General features: G+C 39.5%; 1 protein-coding gene across 2 annotated transcripts in view; it reads right to left on the bottom strand.

Moving 5' to 3' along the window:
* Positions 1–25217, bottom strand: part of PID1 (phosphotyrosine interaction domain containing 1) — a 258676-nt gene that overhangs the window by 132933 nt on the left and 100526 nt on the right. For both annotated transcript variants that reach the window (XM_067740317.1, XM_067740318.1), the window contains exon 2: positions 10120–10266. In XM_067740317.1, coding sequence (XP_067596418.1) covers positions 10120–10266 — 147 coding nt within the window. The remainder of the gene's footprint in view (positions 1–10119; positions 10267–25217) is intronic.

The following is a 25217-nucleotide window of genomic DNA, read 5'->3' as shown; positions in this document are numbered from 1 at the left end:
TGAAGGGTGCACATCTGATGCGAAAATGATAGAGCCCAATCTTTGCTTAGATGTCAGCTTCCTGGTCAGCTGTGTGGCAAACCCAGTCTGACCCCCCCAGTGCCAGCTGACCACACACACCATTTCCCCACATCTCCCACTTCCCTACTGCGTCTCCATTTACGTCACTTATGTTGCTCGGTCCACACCCTCCTCTCTGGTTCAGGTCCTCAACCTCAAAGCACGTCCAGGTGCCACTTTCATGTCAATTACACATGCAATCTGAAGTGCAGGCTCTTGTTCCCACCAGCAAGCTGCGCGCCTGCATCAAAATCTTTGGGAAGCAGGTCCAGAAATCCGCCCTCCAAGGGCTTCTGTTACACATACCAGTGTCGGAAGCACTCTCGGTTTACCTGGGCACTCACCTCATGCCTCCTACTTGACCATTAATTGCTTTACTCACTCACGACACCTACTTTGATTCCTTTCACCGCAATTCTATGTACACAGTAGGTTTTCAATGACTATTAATTTACTAAATGTTTGCTGACAAGCCAAAGCCACCTTAGGATCTCATCACGTTAGGCAGGGGAAGACGGGCAAGATAAGCCATCGTTTCTGCTGCAAAATCAGACACAGCCTCTGATACTCTGAACAGCTCCAACAAGCGTCCTAATGGTATGCGGTGGATTGTACAGTTAAATAACTCCAAAAAAAAAAAAAAAAAAGAAAGAAAGTGGCAGCAGTAGAGGAGAATGCACAAAGACCCAGCTGCCTGCAACATGAATAGCCTGGCGGGGCCATCCCACCAGAACCCACGGAGAATACAGATCAGAGGGAAACGGGAAATCTGAGAACAGCCAGGGCCTCGACCTCGCCAACCATAATCCATTTTCTACTCCCCTTTCCTTTGCTTCCCCTCGCCTCTGTCCCTCCCCAAACCTAAAGTTATTCAGCACAACTTGAGAGCTGTAAGGCAAAAAGAACCGGCACTGTGTGGAAACGAAGGGTCCCGATGCTGGCTCTGCAGCTGGGCCCCGGCTACATTGTGCTCATTATTCCTGGCAGGCCTGGGCCCAGGAGGGAGATCCTTCTGCAGCTGGCATTTGGTGAGCTAAATTACTCGCAAGAATCAGAGAGGAAACACTGCACTTTGTTCCTGGGGATGATCTGGGAAAAAAAAAAAAAAAAAAATGGCGGAGGCCTGAAGATTTTAAACAGAAATTTCAAGGCTCAAAAATCTACCTTTGTTTTGTGTTTTGAAACCAAGGAATATGACTCTGAACACAAAGGTGACATTGTCCCTGAGAATGAAAGGCTGTAACTCCAGGACGTTTGCAATTAAAATGTAAATATGTAAAGTGGATTATTGTACGCAATTTGAAGGATGATACCTTAGAGGTTTTCTTCCTTGAAACAGAATCAAAAAGCTGGAAAGTACCTCAGGAAGTGTTGGCCCAGATCCCTGACTCCAGGATTATCATTATCTACACCTGGAATCTCCTCTTCAAGATTTCTAGGGCTGAAGAGGCCATAAATTTTTGTAGCCCAGTGGAAGTGGTTTTCACGTTGAACACAGAAGTTCTTCCCTGTATCCAGCTGAAATCATTGCTGATTTCCCTTTGTCTAAGTAGCCCCACAGACTGATGCCAGGGCAACCCTCACGCTTTTTGGCATGCTCTTCTGAATTCCTTCTATTTCTTTTTCAGCATCCCTCTAGAAGTAAAATAAATAAACCTGACCTAAAGCAGTACACAGAAAAAAATAAGTCCGGGAATCTTGAACCCTATATTCCTTGTCAGAAGTATTATAGCTTTTATTCTCCTAGCAAATATTTCTCCCTCTCTCTCTCTCTCTCTCTCACACACACACACACACACACACACACACACACACACACATATCTCTTTTGTATCTGGATTGCACTGCTAGGTCTTTTTATTTTGTAATTGCATTTTCCCTCACATTTAAACATGCTCTCTAGACTTTATCAAACTTCTCCTTATACTGGTCCCTAATTGACTTCATCTTGCTTTTGAGGGACCATTTTTCCCAACAGGAACAGAATTCAAAATGACTTTAGGAAATCTCTAAAGGAAATATAAGCCAATTTGATTCCTTATCACTTTCAAATTTAATGAGTAGTTTTGTAATTCCTTTATATCACCAGTTCACCAAAAGCACTGCATACAATGGGACTGAATTCTGTGGGTCCACTCTCTCCCACTGAAGCAGAGCCACTGGCCACTTCTTTCTGGGAGCTGGAAGTTCACCTTAGCAGAATTACCATTTAAAAACACTTTTTCAGATGGAGTCATATAACTCACTTGCCTAAATCCCGCTGATACTTCTCCATAGTACTTAGAGCAAAATCTAAACTCCTTGCCATGACATCAAGGCTCCCTACAGCAGGACGCGCACCAGACTCCACTACAAACCATAACATTCTCACCTTCCCAGGTTCACTGGCCCATTGCTTTCCATCTAAAATGCACGAGACCATTAGCCCTCCTGATCCTTCTGCCTGACAGATTCTTCTCCAAATTCTTCACACACTGGCTTTCTCACCAGCCAATGTTTGTTCATCTGTGCTTATTCCTCCCTCTGCCTCCAACTAACAGTTAAGCCCCATAAAGATGCCCGGTGGGGTCTTGCTCTCAGTGCCTCCAGTGCTGGGCAGACACTGAGCACCCAGAGCATTTGTGGGATGAATGGACGTGTGTGAGGTTTTGTGCACACACTCAAGATTGCTGCAGGCTCCAATCTGACCACAGCTAAGAACTGGGGAGGGGATGGAATACTGCAGCAGGAAAGATCAATGGATCTTTGCTTCCCTAACCTGGACAGCAATAAGGAAAGGAGCATAGCTACAGGTTATAAAAGAAATCCACAGGCAAACATGCATTTTCCTGCCCGTTAATTTAATTTCACTACTCAAAACAAATTTCTGATGACAAAATATGCATAAGACGTATTTTCTTTGTTACCTCTAAACCGATGACTATATTCATCAACATATGCAAAAAAGAATATTGTGTGAGAAAGAAGCCGAAAGCTTACCAAAATTATGCATTACATTTCTGGTTTTCTTTCCATGTCAGCACTATGGTTTACATAAATGAGAAACGTTTTTTAAACGTATTCTGAGGCATGAATATTGGCATAAATTTTGAGAGCTGAAGAAAAACAAAAATGTCAAAATTACCCCCAAAGGATTTGGAAGTACAACCATTGAGAAACTTGTTTTGTTTTTTGATCTTTAAGATATATTTTATTCAGACTGCAACTACAAAGGGAGGAATTATCATGAAGGACAGGACTTTTCTTGTCAGGCGCAAAGTTCCATAGGGCTACAGAAAATATGGTGAGAGTTGAGAGCGGTGAGCTCTTTGCAGTGAAGCTCTCCAGGGAGCAGGAGACCAGCTAGCTACTCAGAAGGCTGCTGATCAGGGTTCTGAAGACCCTTGGGCATCACAGGGGTTGAAAAAAGGATGCACGCAGGGAGATGAGAAAATCGAGGCCAAGGGAGTGCGTTATCTGTCCAAGGGGACACAAAGTACAATTGGCTGAGCCAGGATTTGATCCCAGAGCCTGTGTTCTTCATCACGATGCTGAATTTCTTCCGATAAGGCTCTTGTTAACACAGACTACGTGGGATACAGACAGGAGCATATTGCTGGCAATTAACATGGACCTGCTGGACTGTCAGATAAAACAGACCTTCAAATGGTGGAAGAGTAAGACGTGGAGATCACCTTCCTCCCCACAAATACATCAAATATACATCTACACGTGGAACAACTCCCACAGAACACCTACTGAATGTGGCAGAAGACCTCAGACCTCCCAAAAGAGGAGGGGCGAAAACCAAAGCTGAACCCCAGGAGCTGTGCGAACAAAGAAGAGAAAGGGAAATTTCTCCATGTGGCATCAAGGAGCAGGGATTAAACCCCCAGAGTCAACTTGAGGTACCCTGCATCTGTGGAATACCTGAATAGACAACAAATCAACCCAAAATGGAGGCAGTGGACTTTGGGAGCAACTGTAGACTTGAGGATTCCTGTCGGCAACTGACTTGTTTTCTGATTTTTATGTTTATCTTAGTATAGATTTTAGCACTTGTTATCATTGGTAGATTTGTTTATTGGTTTGGTTGCTCTCTGCTTTTTCTTTAATTACTTTCTTATTTTTTCATTTTAACTATTTTTTTATTTTTCAATTGGATTATTTTAATTTATTCTATTTTATATTATTTATTTATTATTTTTAATTTTTTTCTTTCTTTTTTTCTCCCTTTTCTTCTGAGCCATGTGGCTGACAAGGTCCTGGTGCTCTGGCTTGATGTCAGGCCTGAGCCTCTGAGGTGGGAGAGCCAAGTTCAGGACATTGGACCACCAGAGACCTCCCAGCCGCATGTAGTATCAATTGGCGAGAGCTCTCTCAGAGATCTCCATCTCAATGCTAAGACCCAGCTCCACTCAATGACCAGCAAGCTCCAGTGCTGGATACCCCATACCAAACAACTAGCAAGACAGGAACACAATCCCACCCATTAGCAGAGAGGCTGCCTACAATCATAGTAAGTTCTCAGACACCTCAAAACACACCACCGAACATGCTCCTGCCCACCAGAAAGACAAAATCCATCCTCATCCACCAGAACACAGGCCCCATTTCCCTCCAACAGGAAGCCTACAAAGCCGAATGAACCAACCTTACCCACTGGGGGCAGACACCAAAAACAACAAGAACTACAAACCTGCAGCCTACAAAAAGGAGACCCCAAACACAGTAAGATAAGCAAAATGAAAAGACAGATAAATAAGCATCAGATGAAGAAGCAAAGTAAAAACCCACCAGACCAAACGAATGAAAGGAAACAAGAAAAAGAATTCAGAGTAATGATAGTAAAGATGATCCAAAATCTTGGAAACAGAATGGAGAAAACACAAGAAATGTTTAACAAGGAACTAGAAGAACTAAAGACCAAACAAACAATGATGAACACCACAATAGATGAAATTAAAAATTCTCTAGAAGGAATCAATAGCAGAATAACTGAGGCAGAAGAACAGATAAGTGACCTTGAAGATAAAATAGTGGAAATAACTACCACAGAGCAGAATAAAGAAAAAAGAATGAAAAGAATTGAGGACAGTCTCAGAGACCTCTGAGACAACATTAAACGCACCAATATTCAAATTCTAGGGGTCACAGAAGAAGAAGAGAAAAAGAAAGGGTCTGAGAAAATATTTGAAGAGATTATCGTTGAAAACTTCCCTAATATGGGAAAGGAAACAGTCAGTCAAGTCCAGGAAGCACAGAGTCCCATACAGGATAAACCCAAGGAGAAACATGCCAAGAGACATATTAATCACACTATCAAAAATTAAATACAAAGAAAAAATATTAAAAGCAGAATGGGAAAAGCAACAAATAACATACACGGCAATCCCCATAAATTTAACAGCTGATCTTTCACCAGAAACTCTGCAAGCCAGAAGGGAGTGGCAGGACATACATAAAGTGATGAAAGGGAAAAACACACAATCAAGATTACTATATCCAGCAAGGATCTCATTCAGATTCGACGGAGAAATTAAAATCTTTATGGACTAGGAAACCTAAGAGAATTCAGCAGCACCATATCAGCTTTACAGAAATGCTAAAGGAACTTCTCTAGGCACGAAACAAAAGAGAGGGACAAAACTACAATAACAAACCCCAAACAATTAAGAAAATGATAATAGGAACATACATATCGATAATTACCTTAAATGTAAATGGATTAAATGCTCCCACCAAAAGACACAGACTAGCTGAATGAATACAAAAACAAGACCCGTATATATGCTGTCTACAAGACAGCCACTTGAGACCTAGGGACACATACAGACTGAAAGTGAGGGGATGGAAAAAGATATTCCATACAAATGGAAATCAAAAGAAAGCTGGATTAGTAACTCTAATATCAGACAAAATAGACTTTAAAATAAAGACTATTACAAGAGACAAAGAAGGACACTACAAAATGATCAAGGGATCAATCCAAGAAGAAGGTATAACAATTGCAAATATTTATGCACCCAAAAAAGGAGCACCTCAACACATAAGGCAAATGCTAACAGCCAAAAAAAGGGATATCAACAGTAACACAATAGTAGTACAGGACGTTAACACCCCACTTTCACCAATGGATAGGTCATCCAGAATGAAAATAAATAAGGAAACACAAGCTTCAAATGATACATTAAACAAGATGGACTTAATTGATATTTATAGGACATTCCATCCAAAAACAACAGAATGCAATTTCTTCTCAAGTGCTCATGTAACATTCTCCAGGAGAGATCACACCTTGGGTCACAAATCAAGCCTTGGTAAATTTCAGAAAACGGAAATTGTATCAAGTATTTTTTCTGACCAAAACACCATAAGACTAGATATTAATTACAGGAAAATAAACTGTAAAAAATACAAACAGATGGAGGCTAAACAATATATTACTAAATAACAAAGACATCACTGAAGAAATCAAAGAGGAAATCAGAAAATACTTAAAAGAAAATGACAATGAAAACACGGTGACCCAAAACCTATGGGATGCAGGAAAAGCAGTTCTAAAAGGGAAGTTTATAGCAGTACAATCCTACCTCAAGAAACCAGAAAAATCTCAAATAAACAACCTAATCTTACACCTAAAGCAATCAGAGAAAGAAGAACAAAAAATACCCAAAGTTAGAAGAGGGAAAGAAATCATAAAACTCAGATCAGAAAGAAATAAAAAAGAAATGAAGGACACAATAGCAAACATCAATAAAACCAAAAGCTGGTTCTTTGAGAAGATAAACACAATTGATAAACCATTAGCCAAACTCAGCAAGAAAAAAGGGAAAAGACTCAAATCAACAGAATTAGAAATAAAAAAGGAGAAGTAACAAATGACACTGCAGAAATACAAAGAATCATGAAACATTACTAAAAGCAACTCTATGCCAATTAAATGGACAACCTGGAAGAAATGGACAAATTCTTAGAAATGCACAAACTTCTGAGACTGAACCAGGAAGAAATAGAAAATAAAAACAGACCAATCACAAGCACTGAAATTGAGAATGTGATTAAAAATCTTCCAACAAACAAAAGCCCAGGACCAGAGGGCTTCACGGACAAATTCTATCATACATTTAGAGAAGAGCTAACACCTATCCTTCTCAAACTCTTCCAAATATAACAGACAGAGGAACACTCCCAAATTCATTCTACGAGACCACCATCACCCTGATAACAAAACCAGACGAAGATCTCACACAAAAAGAAAACTACAGACCAATAACACTGATGAACATAGATGCAAAATCCTCAAAAAAATACTAGCAAACAGATTCCAACAGCACATGAAAAGGATCATACACCAGGATCAAGTGGGGTTTATCCCAGGAATGCAAGGATTCTTCAATATATGCAAATCAATCAATGTGATAAACCATGTTAAAAAACTGAAGGATAAAAGCCATATGATATGCAGAAAAAGCTTTCGACAAAATTCAACACCCATTTATCATAAAAACTCTCCAGAAAGTGGGCATAAAGGGAACTTACCTCAACGTAATAAAGGCCATATATGACAAACCACAGCCAACATTGTACTCAATGGTGAAAAACTGAAACCATTTCCACTAAAATCAGGAACAAGACAAGGATGCCCACCCTCACCACTATTATTCAACATAGTTTTGGAAGTTTTAGCCACAGCAATCAGAGAAGAAAAAGAAATAAAAGGAACCCAATTTGGAGAAGAAAAAGTAAAGCTGTCACTGTTTGCAGATGACATGATACTATACATAGAGAATCCTAAACATGCTATCAGAAAACTACTAGAGCTAATCAATAAATTTGGTAAAGTAGCAGGATACAAAATTAATGCACAGAAATCTTCTGCATTCCTATACACTAATGATGAAAAATCTGAAAAAGAAATTAAGGAAATACTCCCAACAAAAAAATAAAATACCTAAGAATAAACCCACATAAGGAGACAAAAGACCTGTATGCAGAAAACAATAAGACACTGATGAAAGAAATTAAAGATGATACAAATAGATGGAGAGACATACCATGTTTTTGGATTAGAAGCATCAACATTGTGAAAATGACTATACTACCCAAAGCAATCTACAGATTCAATGCAATCCCTGTCAAACTATCAATGGCATTTTTCACAGAACTAGAACAAAAAGTGTCACAATATGTATGGAACCACAAAAGACCCTGGATAGCCAAAGCAATCCTGAGAAAGAAAAACGGAGCTGGAGGAATCAGGCTCCCTGACTTCAGACTATGCTACAAAGCTACAGTAATCAAGACAGTATGGCACTGGCACAAAAGCAGAAATATAGATTAACGGAACAGGATAGAAAGCCCAGAGATAAACCCATGCACATATGGTCACCTTACATTTGATGAAGGAGGCAAAAATACACAGTTGAGAAAAGATAGCCTTTTCAATAAGTGGTGCTAGGAAAACTGGACAGCTACGTGTTAAAGAATGAAATTAGAACACTCCCTAACACCATACACAAGAATAAACTCAAAATGGATTAAAGACCTAAATATTAGGCCAGACACTATAAAACTCTTAGAGGAAAACACAGGAAGAACAGTCTTTGACATAAATCACAGCAAGATCTTTTTTGACCCACCTCCTAGAAAAATGGAAATAAAACAAAAATATACAAATGGGACCAAATGAAACTTAAATGCTTTTGCACAGCAAAGAAAACCATAGCAAGATGAAAAGACAACCCTCAGAATGGGAGAAAATATTTGCAAATGAAGCAACTGACAAAGGATTAATCTCCAAAATATACAAGCAGCTCATGCAGCTCAATATCTAAAAAACAAACAACCCAATCCAAAAATGGGCAAAAGACCTAAATAGACATTTCTCCAAAGAAGATATACAGATCGCCAACAAACACATGAAAGGATGCTCAACATCACTAATCATTAGAGAAATGCAAATCAAAGCTACAGTGCAGTATCCCCTCACACCAGTCAGAATGGCCATCATCAAAAAATCTACGAACAACAAATGCTGGAGAGGGTGTGGAGAAAAGGGAACCCTCTTTCACTGTTGGTGGGAATGTAAATTGATACAGCCAGTATGGAGTACAGTACGGAGGTTCCTTGAAAAACTAAAAATAGGACTACCATATGACCCAGCAATCCCACTCCTGGGCATATACCCTGAGAAAACCATAATTCAAAGAGTCATGTACCACAATGTTCATTGCAGCTCTATTTACAATAGCAGGACATGGAAGAAACCTAAGTGTCCATCGACAGATGAATGGGTAAAGAAGATGTGACATATATATACAATGGAATATTACTCAGCCATAAAAAGAAATGAAATTGAGTTATTTGTAGTGAGGTGGCTGGACCTAGAATCTGTCATACAGAGTGAGAAAGAGAAAAACAAATACCATATGCAAACACATATATATGGAATCTAAAAAAAATAATGGTTCTGATGAATGATTCTGGAATAAAGACGCAGACGTAGAGAATGAATTTGAGTACATAGGGAGAGGGAAGGGTAAGCTGGGACGAAGTGAGAGAGTGGCATGGACATAGATATACTACCAAATGTAAAATAGATAGCTAGTGGGAAGCAGCTGCATCCTACGGGGAGATCAGCTCGGTGCTTTGTGACCACCTAGAGGGGTTGTGTAGGGAGTGTGGGAAGGAGACGCAAGAGGGAGGCGATGTCGGTATATATGTATACATATAGCTGATTCACTTTGTTATGCACCAGAAACTAACACAACATTGTAAAGCAATTATACTCCAATAAAGATGTTTAAAAAAAAAAGAAAATATGGCAAGAAAACTATTTCATTCCCACATACCAAACTTATACCTTTATGTGAACCCCAAAATGATGAAGAGTGCTATATCATCCAGAAAAATAGAGCAGGGTATGGATTCAGACTACCGTCACTCAATGAGCTTATTCTGTTAGTCGTCTGATATTTTCATTCCTAAAAAAGTTATCATTTTGAACAAGAGCCTTAAGGGTATACATCCTTTTGTCTGCCCCACCAAGAGGTTCCCTGATGGCCATGTGCCTCCTACCTTGCAGCCACTGTGAGTTCTGGTCTTCATCAGGGGCGTGGTGGTGCACAGCTCAATGGCCTCAGGCTCATGGAAAATGACTGCTGGCAGAGGTTCCTTTTTCAGTGTTAGGACATTCAACTTAGACTTCAGCATGGTCTGAAAGTGCTGGAAAGGAGAAAAAAAAAAACCAAACAGAGTTAACTCATTTGGAATTATACAGGGTGCAACTGTACAGCAAACCCAGTAGCAAAGTCTTTGTTTTATGAATTCTGTTTTACTAGAGCAGGCCCAAAGGTATCAAGTGAAATAGAAGGAAAAAACTGTCAGGATACCACCAAAATGAAACTGTAAGAGACAGCCAACCCCTACACAGATGCCATGAAAACATGGGGCAGTGGTAGAGTCACCAGGACCTTGCTCTGAGAGGTTCTTCCAAAGTGATACGTATAGATGAGATTCTAGACATGTAATCCATGCTGAATTCAGCAAAATAAGTGAAGATGTTGGGAAGGGGATGTTACAGGAGATACTTTGGGGAACGTCTAGAGGTAATGAAAAAGGAGAAGAGCTGATGAAAAACACACACACACAGGACTTCTGTTTTCTGCCTTCTCTACTTCTGCCATGCATTGGCTGCAGAACTTTAGAAAATTCGCTGTTTCTCAATGGACCATTTTATCTGCTGCCCCAGGCCAGGACTCTAGGTAAATATTCATTCTATATGCAACTCCTGTTGGCACTAGTCTTGAAATATGCCCAGAATCCAGCCATGTTTAATCACCACTATCTATCTATATACCCAATCCAGGTACCATCATTGTTTGGTCTATTATAGCAGCTTCCAAACTAATCCTGCCATTTCCAACCCTGCCACATAGCAGCCAAAGGGGATCCTTCTAAAATCCCACCATGGCTGTCACCCTTCTGCCAGAAGTCTCCCAAGTCTTCCCCACTCCTCACCGAAAAATTCTAAGTCCTTACTTTGGCCTTCAAGCCCATGCATGATTCAGGGACCCTAAGTGGCTCTAACCTCATTTTCCATCCATTATCCTCCCATTTACTTGGGTCCAGTAAATGATGAATGATAAATTCATGTCAATAATCTAAAATTTAAAAAATTTTTTAAACTTAGAACAGGATTAAACAGCAAATTAAAAAAAAAAAAAAAGGAAGGAAAACCACCATGATTCCAGAGAGAGATTCATGGAAGAAAAGAAAAAGCTTTATTGTCAGTACTTTTAATGGCACTTTTTTCTACTTTTTGAATGGAGGACATTGATTTTCATTTTATGCTGGGCCCCACAAATTATGTAGCTAAGTTTGGTACACATAAATACTCAGTAGAAGCTGTTTGAATCAATGCAGTCTCTCAAGTACCTAAAACATCACCTGAAACCTCACAGATGTCCAAGGAGTATTTGTGGAAGGTAATGCAGGTAATAAAGTGAAAGAAAAATACACAGCACAAATGTAAAAATAATGATCTCTAAACCAGGGTTCATGAAGTATACCTGCTCACTACTTCATCCACCTTGATCTTTCTGGACCTGCTATAGTTTGTGAAACAAGCACAGTACTGAAAGAAGTGAAGGATGACATATATACACAAGTACATTCACCTGAATATAAATCGCCAAAACCAGTTCCCATACAATTCAATATAAAGGCAGTAGAGGTTCTGAAATCTGTATCAGGATTTCAAGGCCTGCATTTCACAAGTCCACACAGAATCTACTAGAACGCCAACTGACCACTTCGATGATCAGTTTTACATGTTAACTTGGCTAGGCTACCATGCTCAGATATTCAATCAAATACTAATCTAGGTACTGCCGTGAAGGTACTTTGTGAATGTGGTTAAAGTCCATAATCAGTTGAATGGAAGTAAGGGAGATTATTTTAGATAATCTGGGTGGGCCTGATTAAATCAATTTACAGGCTTTAATAGGTGAGCTGAGGCTTCCCTGAAGAAGAAATTCCACCTGTGAAGAGCTATTTCAGTCTATGTCAGAGTTCCAGCCCACCCTTCCTGACAGCCTCCCCTAAGGATCTCAAACTTGCTTAGCCAGCCCCTACAATCACAGAAGCCAACTCCTTGAATAAACCTCTTAATATATATCTCCTAGTACTTCTGTCTTTCTGACTTAACCCTAACTGATAAAGCCACGTTTTAGAATACAAAGTTGCCAGCTCTGATATTTTTTAAATGGGAGAGAGACTTGCACGTAGGTCTCCCAAGGAGTAGTGATTTGCAGTTTTTTAAATGTAAGGAAATCTTCATATTAATTGCATAAATGCAAGTCTTCATATTAATCTGGAAGTTTCTATCTTTGCTCTTAATTGATTCCAGTCCAAGAGGGTGCAGGTTTAGGGTTGCAAAGTGGTCTGGGAAGAGCAACAGAGATCCCTGGGAGGGACAGCTGAAGTTAGTTTGCCTATGTGAGCAACTGTCTGGAGCTATGGGATGAAGATGATAAAGGGAGAGGGGCTCAGAAGACAAAGTCATGAGCAAGTGGGAACACTCTCCCTCGGCTGCCGTTTTGCTGGCGCTCTACGAGAGGTACATGAAATTGAAGCTCAACTCGGCCTGACTCGTGCCACACAGGAAGGTCCCAAAGATGGCACTAGAAGTGGCCGTGTTCTCATGCGGATTGCACAATCAAGCTGCCCAGAAGTTCTGACACTGTCTTCCTGTCCCCACTGTAATTCCTGTCAGAACCAAATGGTTCAATGACCAGGCACAGAGAGAGACTGGAAGTTACAGATGGGCACATGTAAGGCCCCCTTGCCTGGGAGCTAAGTAAAAGAAATAAGCTTAGGGATAGGAAAATAAGGGAGTTCAAATTCCAGCTTCAACACAATGTGTGGTGTAACCTCAACTACATAATTCTACAGAGTTTGGGCATCTCCAGCCAGGTAGACAGCTGCCCTGTAATCACTCACCAATCCAACCACCCACCTTTACTCAACAACCCCACTCAGCCAGCACTGTGAGAGGCACAGCTGGAACAGAAATAAAATGTGAACCTCTGCTCGAAAGATTTCTCACAATCAATAGAGACTGTGAAATCAAATGACAACAATTCTGCATGAGAAGTTCCTTACAAGAGCTAAAGAAAAAGGCTAAGACAATATTTGAAAGTGAAATAGAGAAAGTTATTTTAATGTCTCTAAAACATTAAAGAAAAAAAGTGTTTTTTTTTCTTTAATGGCATTGTCTTTTTTGTCCACTGTGAAAGGATGAAAGTAAAGAGGGAAATAAAATGTAGATTATGTGATGAATCATTGAGTCTACAACAATACATACTTTTACAGAAAATTAACATTTTTATGTAACTCTGAGTCTGTCTTGCAAACCTTCAGTGGTCGAAGTGCAATAGCTAAAGCTGCTTCTGATAGGAACACTCTTCTGCCCCTCCCTTAGGGAAACTTCTCCACTACCATAGGCTGCTTTGTGAAATGGGGCTGTCATTCATAATTCCCCACCCCCTAACACTGGGAAAGAATACGTGACACAGGCTGACCATCGGAGTAACCCCATGTACCTGGCCAAAGGAATTGGTTCAGATGAAACTCAAGACTGGCTGAACAGAATCACCTGGGAGGTTGATAGGTAGGGTTTTTGCTAAAAGGGGGTAAAGAGTTCAGAGCTGCTGCTGACCTTCTCTTCCCACGAGGTCCGTCGGTGAATGATAAGACCACACAGAGACAACAGGAGAGCTTAGAAATGGAAAGTCACCGACGACAAAGCTGAGCCCCTGGATCCAGCTGCACCTGACTCAGATCTATCCACAGCCTTACTGACAGAATGAACCACTACAGTGCCTTTTATGCTTAAGTGAGCTTGAGTGAGGTGTCTGATCCAAAAAATTCAGTCTCACCAATACAAAACTACTTTTTAATAAAAAATCATCTGTAAAAATAAAACGGAGATAAAAGTTTGAAAAGGACCTCATAAATGTTAATCTGCATAAATGAACAGCAACATTATCTTTAAAAAAAATAGTGAACCTTGCACTTAGTTATTGGACTAGGCTGAGCCGTAACGACCAGACACCAAATAATAATCCAAAGAAAGTATTACAGTCCCTAGTTATTAATACTTAAGGCAAAGCTCTCTGAGCTACTGCCAAAAGAAGAGGAATCCCAAGTCTCAAGAGACAGTCGAATACTGTACCTGCAATAATACACAATTCTTGCTGAGTAGCCAAGACCCATTTGCTATAACCGACTCTGTCAGAACTGCACGGCCTTATACCTCCTGGGCCTCAGTTTTCTCATCTGTCAACTCTAAAATGCTTGTTATGACCAGTCAAAAATAATATCACTTGTGCTTTGCATGGACATACAAGTGCAGTAAAGATAATGCAACCTCAAATGACACAATCCAGCAGCATCATGAAAAGGCAACACAAGAGCAGTCTAATAGAGTAGCTTGGAGAAGCTACAGTCCCCAAATGACGGGCGCACAGGGTTCCGTAAAGAAAATGCGCTACTCATTCTTCAAGGGACGTGCATAGTGTTGCAGAAAATTAGGGCACTGCCTACGACAAATTAAACAAAGCTCTGCTTTCTGCATTTGGTGCTTTATGTGCGATCCTAAAATAGAGCCTCTAAATCGAGCCCCATTATGCAGATGGGGTAATCGCCATGCCCTGTATAATTTTACAGTTGGCGCTTCCCACTCCTATTCAGACATTAATCTCTGACAGTTTAGCAGGCAGAGATTTACATATTTTACCAATTCAAATCCAGCGTATCTCACCTTTGTATTGATTCTGCATCCAAAATACAGAACTTCTTTGGAAGGCAAATCCTGCCTCCTCTTTTTCTAAGATAACTGGCACACTGCCTTCACACAAATTAGAGGGAAGGCATTAAAGGTTTTAATCCCTGGCTCATCTTTGCATTTTGAAGGCTGACTAAAATGGTCAGTTTTAACTTGCAAATTACTGATTCAGTAATGCCCTAATCAAGCTTCAAAAATATTGCAAATGTTCTCAAGAGAACCGCAAGGAACAAGTGGGTGAATGGAATTAATGGAAGAATACTCAGTACCCCAAACAAATGTTAATTTGTACAAGTGTACAAAAATCAGTAGGGCTTTGACTTTCTACGCATAATCATTTTATTACTTTAGGGTCCTGTAAGAATCAGTGGAACTCAGTTGTGCTTTCCTTACATTGTATACCACTTGTCTTTTAAAATAACAAGTGTATTCAGGCCCCACATATGAATAAAGAAACAGGTGTGATGACTTTTGTGTCCTTTAATAAATTAGATCTAATAACCTTTTGCTTCTATTTAATGTATATTCTCAGAGTTCTGCTTTTAAATATTTATTCTAGCACTTTTACCAAAAAAATCCCATAAAAATGAGAAAAATATGTTGTTAAATAAACAGCAAATGATTTGTTAGATGATTAGGAGTAATTACGTGAGTGAATAAAAGAAAATTTTACTTAAATTCAACTTTCATTTAAACACATTTTAGTGCAAAGGTTTTGTTTGTTAGTTTTTGTCCTTTTTAAAAGTAAAGCAGGGTTGGATAATCTCCCCATGTCTAGTAGGCATATACAAAATTGCACTATTTTATTTCAAGAATTAAATTTTTAATGCAATTTGTGTTGATCTGGTATTTCAAGAAAAGAAAGACATACACCAATTTGGCATGAAGCTTCTTGCTGCAAATTATCCTAGTAACTGCCATGTTCCAAAAAGTTACAGCTTAAAGGCCTACATCCAGATATTCATAAATTTAAAAGACTGTCTATATCTATTAAACTGATAGCTATTATTAAACTAACTTAAAATACTCATGTTCACACACCCATATTTATTCATGCAGTTTTAATTATGGAAGATTTCTTTTGAACATCACAGATTCTCTCAAGAGATTATGTGGGAGAAGCATAAAAATAACTCCATGCCCACAGAGTATGCAAAAAGCCCCCAAGACCTGTGAAAGACTCACTCAGGGGAGTGTGTGTATATGTGTTTGCGTGTGTGTATCTACTTATTTACTTTTTGTTACTGATCTGAAATACATACATATGCACATACAAACAAAAAAAATACCTATGTGCTGTATCCCTAGCTTCAGTGGTTTCTGTAATTTTCTAAACTATTTTTATATATGTTAACAAACAATTTATTGTTGAACACAGGTTGCAAGCTCACAGCCTGAAGGCATACTTAGCCTGTAAATAAGTTTTATTTGATTCACAGACTGCTTTATGATCAAAATTTGAAGTAGTATTCAAAAACTGAGATACATATGATTAAAATCTGCATTTCTACTTCTCTTGAAAGATCAGAATATCTACAAAAGCAACTTGCATTCCCTCAGGGCAACAATGAGTTCCAGCTGGTTGTTGCAAACGCCCTTATTTACTTAGGCGTTTTCCTCTGCAATTCACCATGGTCCCTCCTTCCCCCAGTGCCAGATTTCCCTTCTATACTAAAGACCAGTGGGACTACCCTGGTGGCTCAATGGTTAAGAATCCCCCTGCCAATTCAGGGGACATGGGTTCAATCCCTGGTCCGGGAAAATCCCACATGCCACAGAGCAACAAAACCCGTGCGCCGCAACTACTGAGCCTGCGCTCTAGAGCCCACGAGCCACAACTACTGAAGCCCTTGAGCCCTAGAGCCTGCGCGTGCAACTACTGAGACCATGCACCGCAACTACCGAGGCTGCGTGCTGCCTGCATGCCTAGAGCCCATGCTCCACAACAAGAGAAGCCACCACAATGAGAAGCCTGCACACTGTAATGAAGAGTAGCCCCCACTCGCCACAACTAGGGATAGCCCATGTGCAGCAACGAAGACCCAATGCAGCCAAAAATAAAAAATAAATAAATAAAGACCAGTGACTATTTATGCCTTACCAACTTCACTCCTATACTTGCTTGACCCTTACAGGCATCTGAATTTGCAACCCCTGATGGAAAACGACAAATGCTAGGAGCATAGAACAAAAATTCCACCCACTCATGAAAAAAATTCAAGTACAGTTGAATTAACCCGTATCTATATTTAAATTATGAATATTCAACTAACAGAGTGTGAGTGAATGATAGAGAGAAGTATTAATAAAATGGGCCAATTGTCTGGTCATTCCACATAATTAAGTATGGGATAGGAATAAGCATTTAGAAATCTGTTCTTCTCTAAGTTATTCCCACATGCTCCTGGTGGTATGAGTGTCTTATTGCACTGAATTCAATTAAACTGCTAAAGATCAATGTTTTTTACTTCGGTTTCAATCCAGATGGAGTAACAGGAACCAAATAGGTCCTGCCACCTAAAACAACCAAATAAACTAGAAAAAAAAATATGAAGCAACAGTTTGTGAGACACTGGATATCAGGCAATGAAGGACAGTGATCTCTGAAAGATGTGACACAAATGAGATAAGTTATACAACTGTCCGGCTTACTACCTTGAGGGAGTCTGCAGGCTGCCATGAAGGGAGGAGAAGGGCCCAGCAGAGTCCTTGAGCTAAAGGTGACAGAGATGAAAGCCCAGGGAGACAAATAAAAGGGGATATCTGCACACAGAGAGAACTTTGGAAATCTGCAGCGTGTCCCCTTAAATATTCAGTTGTGTACTAATCAGAGCATACATGAAAGGAAACTAACCAAAGGAAAAGAACCACTGGAAAGAACTAGAGATGAACGTGCTGGTGCTCACACAGAACCAGCAATTATTGTCTGTTTCCACCAATGAATGGAAAAACTCATGAGTCATAGGGCACTGGGTAGAGTACTCAATATCTAGTCACAGTAGTAGGAAATAATTAGCACTAGACTAAATGCCACTCTGATTCCACCTGCAAATCTTTAAAAGATGATCCAAAATAATCAAAGTACTTCAGAGTAATTTTCCTGAATTCCACAAAAACTGTTGAAAAATATTTATAGGATTACAAAAATATCCAGCAACCAACAAGGTAAAATTCAAAATGTCTAACATCCAATCAAAAATCACCGGGCATGCAAAAAGGCAGGAAAATAGAACCCATAATAGAGACAAATCAATTAATAAAAACCAGCCAAAAATGACACAGATGTTATAATGACCAGGTAAAGACATTAAAACTGTATTTCATATATTCCAAAAGGTAAGTAGAGATACTGAAGATATAAAAAGATCCAAATTTAACTTCTAAAGATAAAAACTATAATGGTAAAGGGGAAAAGCACACTGGGTGCTACCAACAGATTCCATTATAGAAAAAAAACATTGGTGAACTTGGAGACATAACAATAGAAACTATTCAAAATGAAACAGAGAGAAAAGAAGAAAAAAAATGCATCAAGGAGCTAAGGGACAACTTCAAATATCCTGATGTATGTATAACTGGAGCCCCAGAGGAGAAGTAAGGAAAAACAAGAAAAAAACTGAGAAAACAGCTAGAAATTTTCTAAATTTGAGGAAATTATAAACCCACAAATACAAGAATCTCAATAAGCCCCAAGCAGAAGAAATAGAAGAAAATTACACCACAGCAAATCAAGAATTCTGGGTATAGAATGAAGGTAAAATAAAATTGAAACAATTCATTGCCAGTGGACCTTTTCTAGAAGAAATGTTAAAGAAAGTCAGTTGGGCAAAAGAAAAGATGAAAATATAGATCTATAAAAGGGAATGAAGAGCAGAGAAGAGGGTAACTATATGGACTAATAAGTTTCTTTCTTATAACTTAAAATTCATTCAAAGATAATGAATAATTATCTATAATTTATAATAATTATCAGATAATTTTGACTATTCAAAATTACTAAAAATAATAACAATGTGGTACGGGATTTTAGCAGATATAAAAGTAAGATGTATTGCCACACTAGTACCATGGTCAGAAAAGGTAAAAATGGAAGTATACTATTGTAAGGATCTAACAGTATATATGACATGGTTTAATATCATCTGAAGGTAGGTTGTAATAAGTTAAAGGTGTATACTATAAACCATAAAGCAATGACTAAAATAACAAACCAAAGAGTTATATATAAGTATAAAGAAGATAAAATGGAATCATAAAAAGAAGGCAGAAATAGAGGAAAAAGTTAACCAAAAAAAAGATAAGACAAATAGAAAACAAATAAGATAAAAGATTTAAAATTAAATGTGTCAACAATTGTATAAAATGTAAATGGCCTAAATATCCCACATAAAAGAAATATATAGTGAGACTGAATCAAAAACAAAACCCAACTCTAGGCTGCCTATAAGAAATTCACTCTAAAAATGAAGAAGCAAACAAATATGATAGACCACAAGGATAAGTAGTAGACAAAAAACACAAATAAGGTTGGCAATTTCAATACTGCTCTCTCCAAAATTGATAGAATGAGTAGATAGAAAAGCTGTAAGGATATAGAAGATTTGAATAGCACCATCAACCAACCTAACATGACTGATAATTATAAACCACTTTACCAAAAAACAGAATTCAAGTGTACATAAAACATTTACCAAGACAGACAAAATGCTGAGCCACAAAAAAAGTATAGGATTGAATCCTTCTATAGGATTCCTTGTATAGGATTCAGGCTATACAAAGTAACAGCAGAAAAATACCTGTAAATTTTCCAAATATATGTAAACTATATAGCACACTTCTAAATAACCCATGGATGAAAGAATAAATCAAGAGGTAAAACAGAAATTAGTTTGAACTGAATGAAAATGAAAACATAATACATCAAAAATTCTAGGATGCCACTAAAATGGTACTTAAGGGAAATTTTATAGCATAAATGCCAGTATTAGAAATATTAGAAATAGATTAGAACTGTAGAAGAAAGTTCTCTATTCAACAAACTCAGCTTCAAACTTAAGAAAAAAAAGCAAAGAATAAATGAAACCCAAAAGTAAGTAAAAGAAACCAAATAATAAAGACAAAGGAGAAATCAATGAAATATGACACAGAAAATCAATACAATCAACACTGGCCTATCTTCAAGTTCACTTATTTTTCCTTTGGTTGTGTCGAGTCTACTGATGAGTTCATTAAAGTCTGTCTTCATCTCTGTTACTCTGTTGTTGCTGTTTTTGTTCTTGTTTTCCCTAGCAGTTTCATTTGATTCTTTCTTACAGTTTCTCTTTGCTGAAATTCCCCATATGTTCATGTATGCCCCCCACTTTTTTCTCTAGAGCCTTTGATATACTAATGACAGTTATTTTAAACTCCATACTCAGGTCGCCACTGAGTCTGGTTTTACTAATGGCTTTGTCTCCTCACCATGGAGAAGACAAATTGTTTTTTCTCTTGATTTTTTGTACATCTTATATTTTTTACTGAATTCTAGACATCATTTCAGTAGTGTAGTAAATGCATTTATACCGGAAATGGACCACATTCCTTCTATAGCTTAGTGAGCACTGGTGCAGTGTGTCAAGTCAGTCTAGCCTGGAAATCGTCTGGGTTGGGGCTTTATTGCTGTAGTACAGACTTCAATTCCACCAGCGTTTCTTTGTCTTCAGGGTAGGGTCTAGTTTGCTGGGAAGAATGTCTCAATACTCGTGCTCCACCCTCAGCTTTCAGCCTCCTCTGTACACCTGAGTGAGAGAGTCTCTCTTGACACTTCTTCCCTGCCCCTAAAGGTTGACTGAAATTTCTTGATACTAGGTGCTTTCTAGGGCATGTCCTGTGTCCTTTAGTCTTGGAAATCATGCTCTCAATGGTCTTGACTTTGCTACAAGGGACCTCTACTGTTCTGGATAGCTTTCCTATCCAGAAACCAGAAAGGCTGGTTTCCCGCCTTTCCCCTAGATGTAGAGGATTTTTTCTTTTCCTCTCCACAATTTACAATGGGTCTTCACCTATGCACAATGGGTCTTCACCTTCAACCACCATTTCTTGACTCCTTCACCTACACCTTCACCTAAGGTAGGATTTGCCACCCTACCTTAGCTGTGAAATCTTATGCTTCTTAGGGAGAAGACTGAGGTGAGGCTTTGTGCCTGATAACCACATGTCAAGGGAGGCTTGCTCTGGCCTGTAGCCTGCCTCTCAATCCCTCTCCTGAGCTCCAGTGGCAGTCAGTTTAGAGAAGCCTGCAAGACGGTGTGACTCCCCCATGGGTATACAGCCACTGTGGGTTCTATACTCTTGTGCTAGCCCATAATTGACCTTTAGAAAATTGTTAATAATTTTAGCTGAATTTTTCTTTCCTTCTTGTATCACAGGCCATCTTCCTCCCATCCTCTTCCACATGTGAGCCATAACTCATATGTAGTCGCTTTTTGGAGGCCTTATCCTCTGTATATTGCAGGCTGGTTGGATGTACTATGACCCTGGCTCTTTGACGGATTCAAGAGAAGCTATGATTTTATAAACTATCTGACTTTTTCCTGTTGATAGGATGAAAGTGATGCATCCTAGGCAAAGGCATAAGTCAATTCATATTTTTAATCAGTTAAAAACTAAGTGCACTGAAGAATGCTTTGTGTTTGGGAGATACACATAAAATGTTGTGAAGTGCATATTAGCATCATCTATCATTTCCAAAGGTCCTTTCCCCCAGACTCTGTTTCTTTCCATCTCAGATATTTACGGTTTCACCAATGCTGACTACTATCTGATTGTGGTCAGTTTCCTATCTCCCTTCTCAGATACCTCTTCTTAGAGATATATTGGTCCTATCCTCCCTCATAAATAAACGTAGAAACATAAGCCATGAACTCTGTGGGAGGAACTAGCCAGCAATACAGACTACACCTTTCAGATGAACTAGACCAACTACCTCATTTCACTGATGAAGAAAACAAAGCCCAGAGAAGTGAAGATTATGTAAGATTCCGAAGAACTGTTTCTCACATTCTCCCAAGGGACTGCATTCGGGCCCTGAGTATGGCCCCAGGGGCACCTAAATGTTCCCATTTGAAATGCTTGGCTTTATGGTGTCAGTAAATACCTTGCTCCACAGGACCTTGCAGATAAATGTTCTGAACACAAAGACATTTACATCTACACACATTTGGTTTTATTTTCACTTCATTTTTGCCAGACAAAATTCCTCTATAGGACAATGTTTTGGTTGATGCAGGATTGAACATAATCTTGGCAGGCTGGAAGGAAACTTAAAATAATTTTGTGCCCAGGCTTCAAATGGTCAGGAAGGTGACAAGACAGAGCTTTGGCAAGACCAGAGTTTGCTTTGATCAGGGGTCAGTGGAGAGCGCTACGCTGCAGAGTCATCTACAGAGGACTGAGAATTCATTTGCTGTACGTGATACCTTTAGGAGAGTTTTTTAAAAAGAGCAAAAATTAATACACATTGAGGGAGACAGCAACTTTAATATTTTGTTGACTGTCCTCTCAATTATGATCACATCTATAAAGGCTTTTCTGAAACTCCTTACCTCCCAGCCCGGGTAGAATTAACCTCTCTGTCTGCTTTATGCTTGAACCATACCTGTACAATAGTGAGTATCTGCACACCACCTATAACATCTGAACGTACTGTTTACAAGGTGGTCTTTTCTTTGTAATCCTCGTCCCTCACAAAGCACCTGACACAGAGCAGTCACGAAATAAATATTTAATGAATAAATGAATGATTAAGTGAGTAAAGAAAAACAACATAATTGGAATTTAAAAACAAAGCCATCAAACTACACATACGCCCAAATCACCCTGTTCTCATCTTCCTTCACTTCCTTCCATTTCTTGACTCCACACCACAGCTCACTACTATCAACTAGACTGTTGCGTTCTGAAAATCACCTTGGTAATGATCTCTGGTCCAAGTCCACGACCAGACAACAATCCAGCCTCACATGGAGGATGCTGACAACTCTCAGCAAAGGAACCATCACTACTGGCCATACTTGGTTCCCAGAAATCACACAAATCTCCTTGGAAAGGAAGGGCTCCATGCCTGCAGCCCCTGAAGATCCAATATGTAGGAGATACAGGCCATCTCTCAGGCCAGTCTCACCAAACTACAACAGCAGAAAAGGCTCATCTTCACCCAGTCCTGGCAGAGATGGCAAACCATTTCAATGAGAAAAATGACTTCCTCTTGAGTAACAGCCAAAAGGTCCAAACATCTGAAGAGGGGTTTTCTGCTGTTCTCCAAATGGTTCAAGAATGGAATTTCCTTTCTTACTCCAGGGAACCCACAAGCAAATGTCAACTATGTTGTCAACGCAGCATATGTAAGAAAACAAGGAAACAGCAGGAGGAAGAGAGGGAGGGAGAGGACAATTATTTAGAAAAGTCTTGATGAAAAAAATAAAATAAAGAAAGGAAAAAAGAAAAGAAAGGAAAAAAAAAGAAAAGAAGAAAAAAAAAGAAAAATAAAGAAAAAAGAAAGAAAAAAAAAAAAATGAAAAGAAGCCCTACTTCTCTAGGGCTGCCATAACAAAGTACCAAAAAGAAACAACAGAAATGTATTGTCTAACAGTTCTGGAGTCAAGAAGCCCCAAATCAAGGTGTCAACAGGGCCATGGTCTCTTTGGCAGCTTGAGGGGAGAATCCTTCCCTCCTCCTTCTAGCTTCTGGAGTCTGCTGGTGAGCCCTAGCATTCCTTGGCTAGCAGATGCATCACTCCAGGCACATGGCTGCCTTCTCTGTGTGTCTTCACATCACGTTCCCTCTGTGTATATCTGTCTCTGAATCCAAATTTCCCTTTTTTGTAAGGACACCATAGTGGATTAGGTCCCATCCTAATGACCTCAGTTTAACTTGATGACCTCTGCAAAGACCCTATTTCTAAATAAGGTCACATTCTCAAGCAACAGGGATGAGGACTTCCACATGTCTTTTTTGAGGGAGAAGCAGGCACAATTCAGCCCATAACAGAAAGAGAAGGTACTCACCACGTGGACTCTTCATGGTTTCAAGCTTATCTGGGCACAGATATTTCACTGGCCACTGCCAGTCAGTATTACTTGTCTTCACTGCACCTGAACCCAAGGTAATGCTAAATGCCTCAGGACCAGACAAAGAAAGTGGGCAGGACTTGCCCTGTGCTCGTCTGAGTTCAGTGGATCTGAATCTGAGTCTAAACTGCACAGTCATGAAAATGCCAGTGGTTCAATAAGCAGCCCTGGCCCCCTGAAGAAGCAATTCTACCCTGTGGTTAGTCTGTTTACTAAGAGTTCTTGAAGGCAAACTGCACCTGATACTTGTCAGCTTTCACTACCACCTTGTGCCCTACCTGCTCTGACCTCGCTGGAACTGGAACACAATAAAGAACACATCTCAAACCTGTGCTGGTTTATTTTGACATTTATTCATTAATCCTCTCATTTGTTGAATCAGAGACTCTGCTGGGTATACAGTGTTGAATAAGACAAGCATACTTCCCGTATTCATGGAGCTGAACTTCAACCAGGGAGACTGACATTGAGGAAGTAAGAGTTCCCCCATTCCAAACAAAAACCATTCGTCACCTTTCTTCCTATTATTCGAGTCACAAAGTGCTAAGAAAGCCTACAGCTGACACTCCTGGTGCCCTGCCTTTAGCCCTAAGGCCTTCCCATGTCTGGCTGCCCTGTAACTTCACCATCAGTACCTGCTTCTCTCTGCCAGGGGCCTTTCCCAAAGCCAAGGAAGCAAGTGCAGTGGATGAACATCGTTGGGAGTCCTCAGTCAGTGAATGATAGAGAGTCAGAGTATAAATACCCCAGCTCCCCATCCTTACAAGTGGTTGAACTCTGAGTTGGGGGTACCTTTTTGTTTCGGTTTGGCTTTAGGCTTGGTTTTTCACATTTCTGAGAACTTCCCGCAGGATTAAGCTTGATGACATAGCTCACTGCCTCCTCTCCCTTCCTGCCCCACCTCCCTGCTCCCGACCAATGTTTCCTGAACTTCCCAAAAGGCTACTTGCACTTAAATCTCAGGGTCTATTTCTGGAAGAACCCAAACTATTATAAAACCTAATTTCCCTTTAATTCATTTTTATTCAATTCACAAACTACTGATTACAGGCATTCTATTGGTACTCGATAATATTATGAAGTTCATAGTCAGATAAAGGAGAAAAAGCTGAAATACAACCAGCTTAAATACACAGCAGAAGGACTTCCGGGAAGATGGCGGAAGAGTAAGACGCAGAGATCACCTTCCTCCCCACAGATACACCAGAAATACATGTGGA

This window comes from Pseudorca crassidens, chromosome 6, assembly GCF_039906515.1.
Source record: "Pseudorca crassidens isolate mPseCra1 chromosome 6, mPseCra1.hap1, whole genome shotgun sequence".
Classification (NCBI taxonomy): domain Eukaryota; kingdom Metazoa; phylum Chordata; class Mammalia; order Artiodactyla; family Delphinidae; genus Pseudorca; species Pseudorca crassidens.
This window is presented reverse-complemented; position numbering and strand designations above follow the sequence as displayed.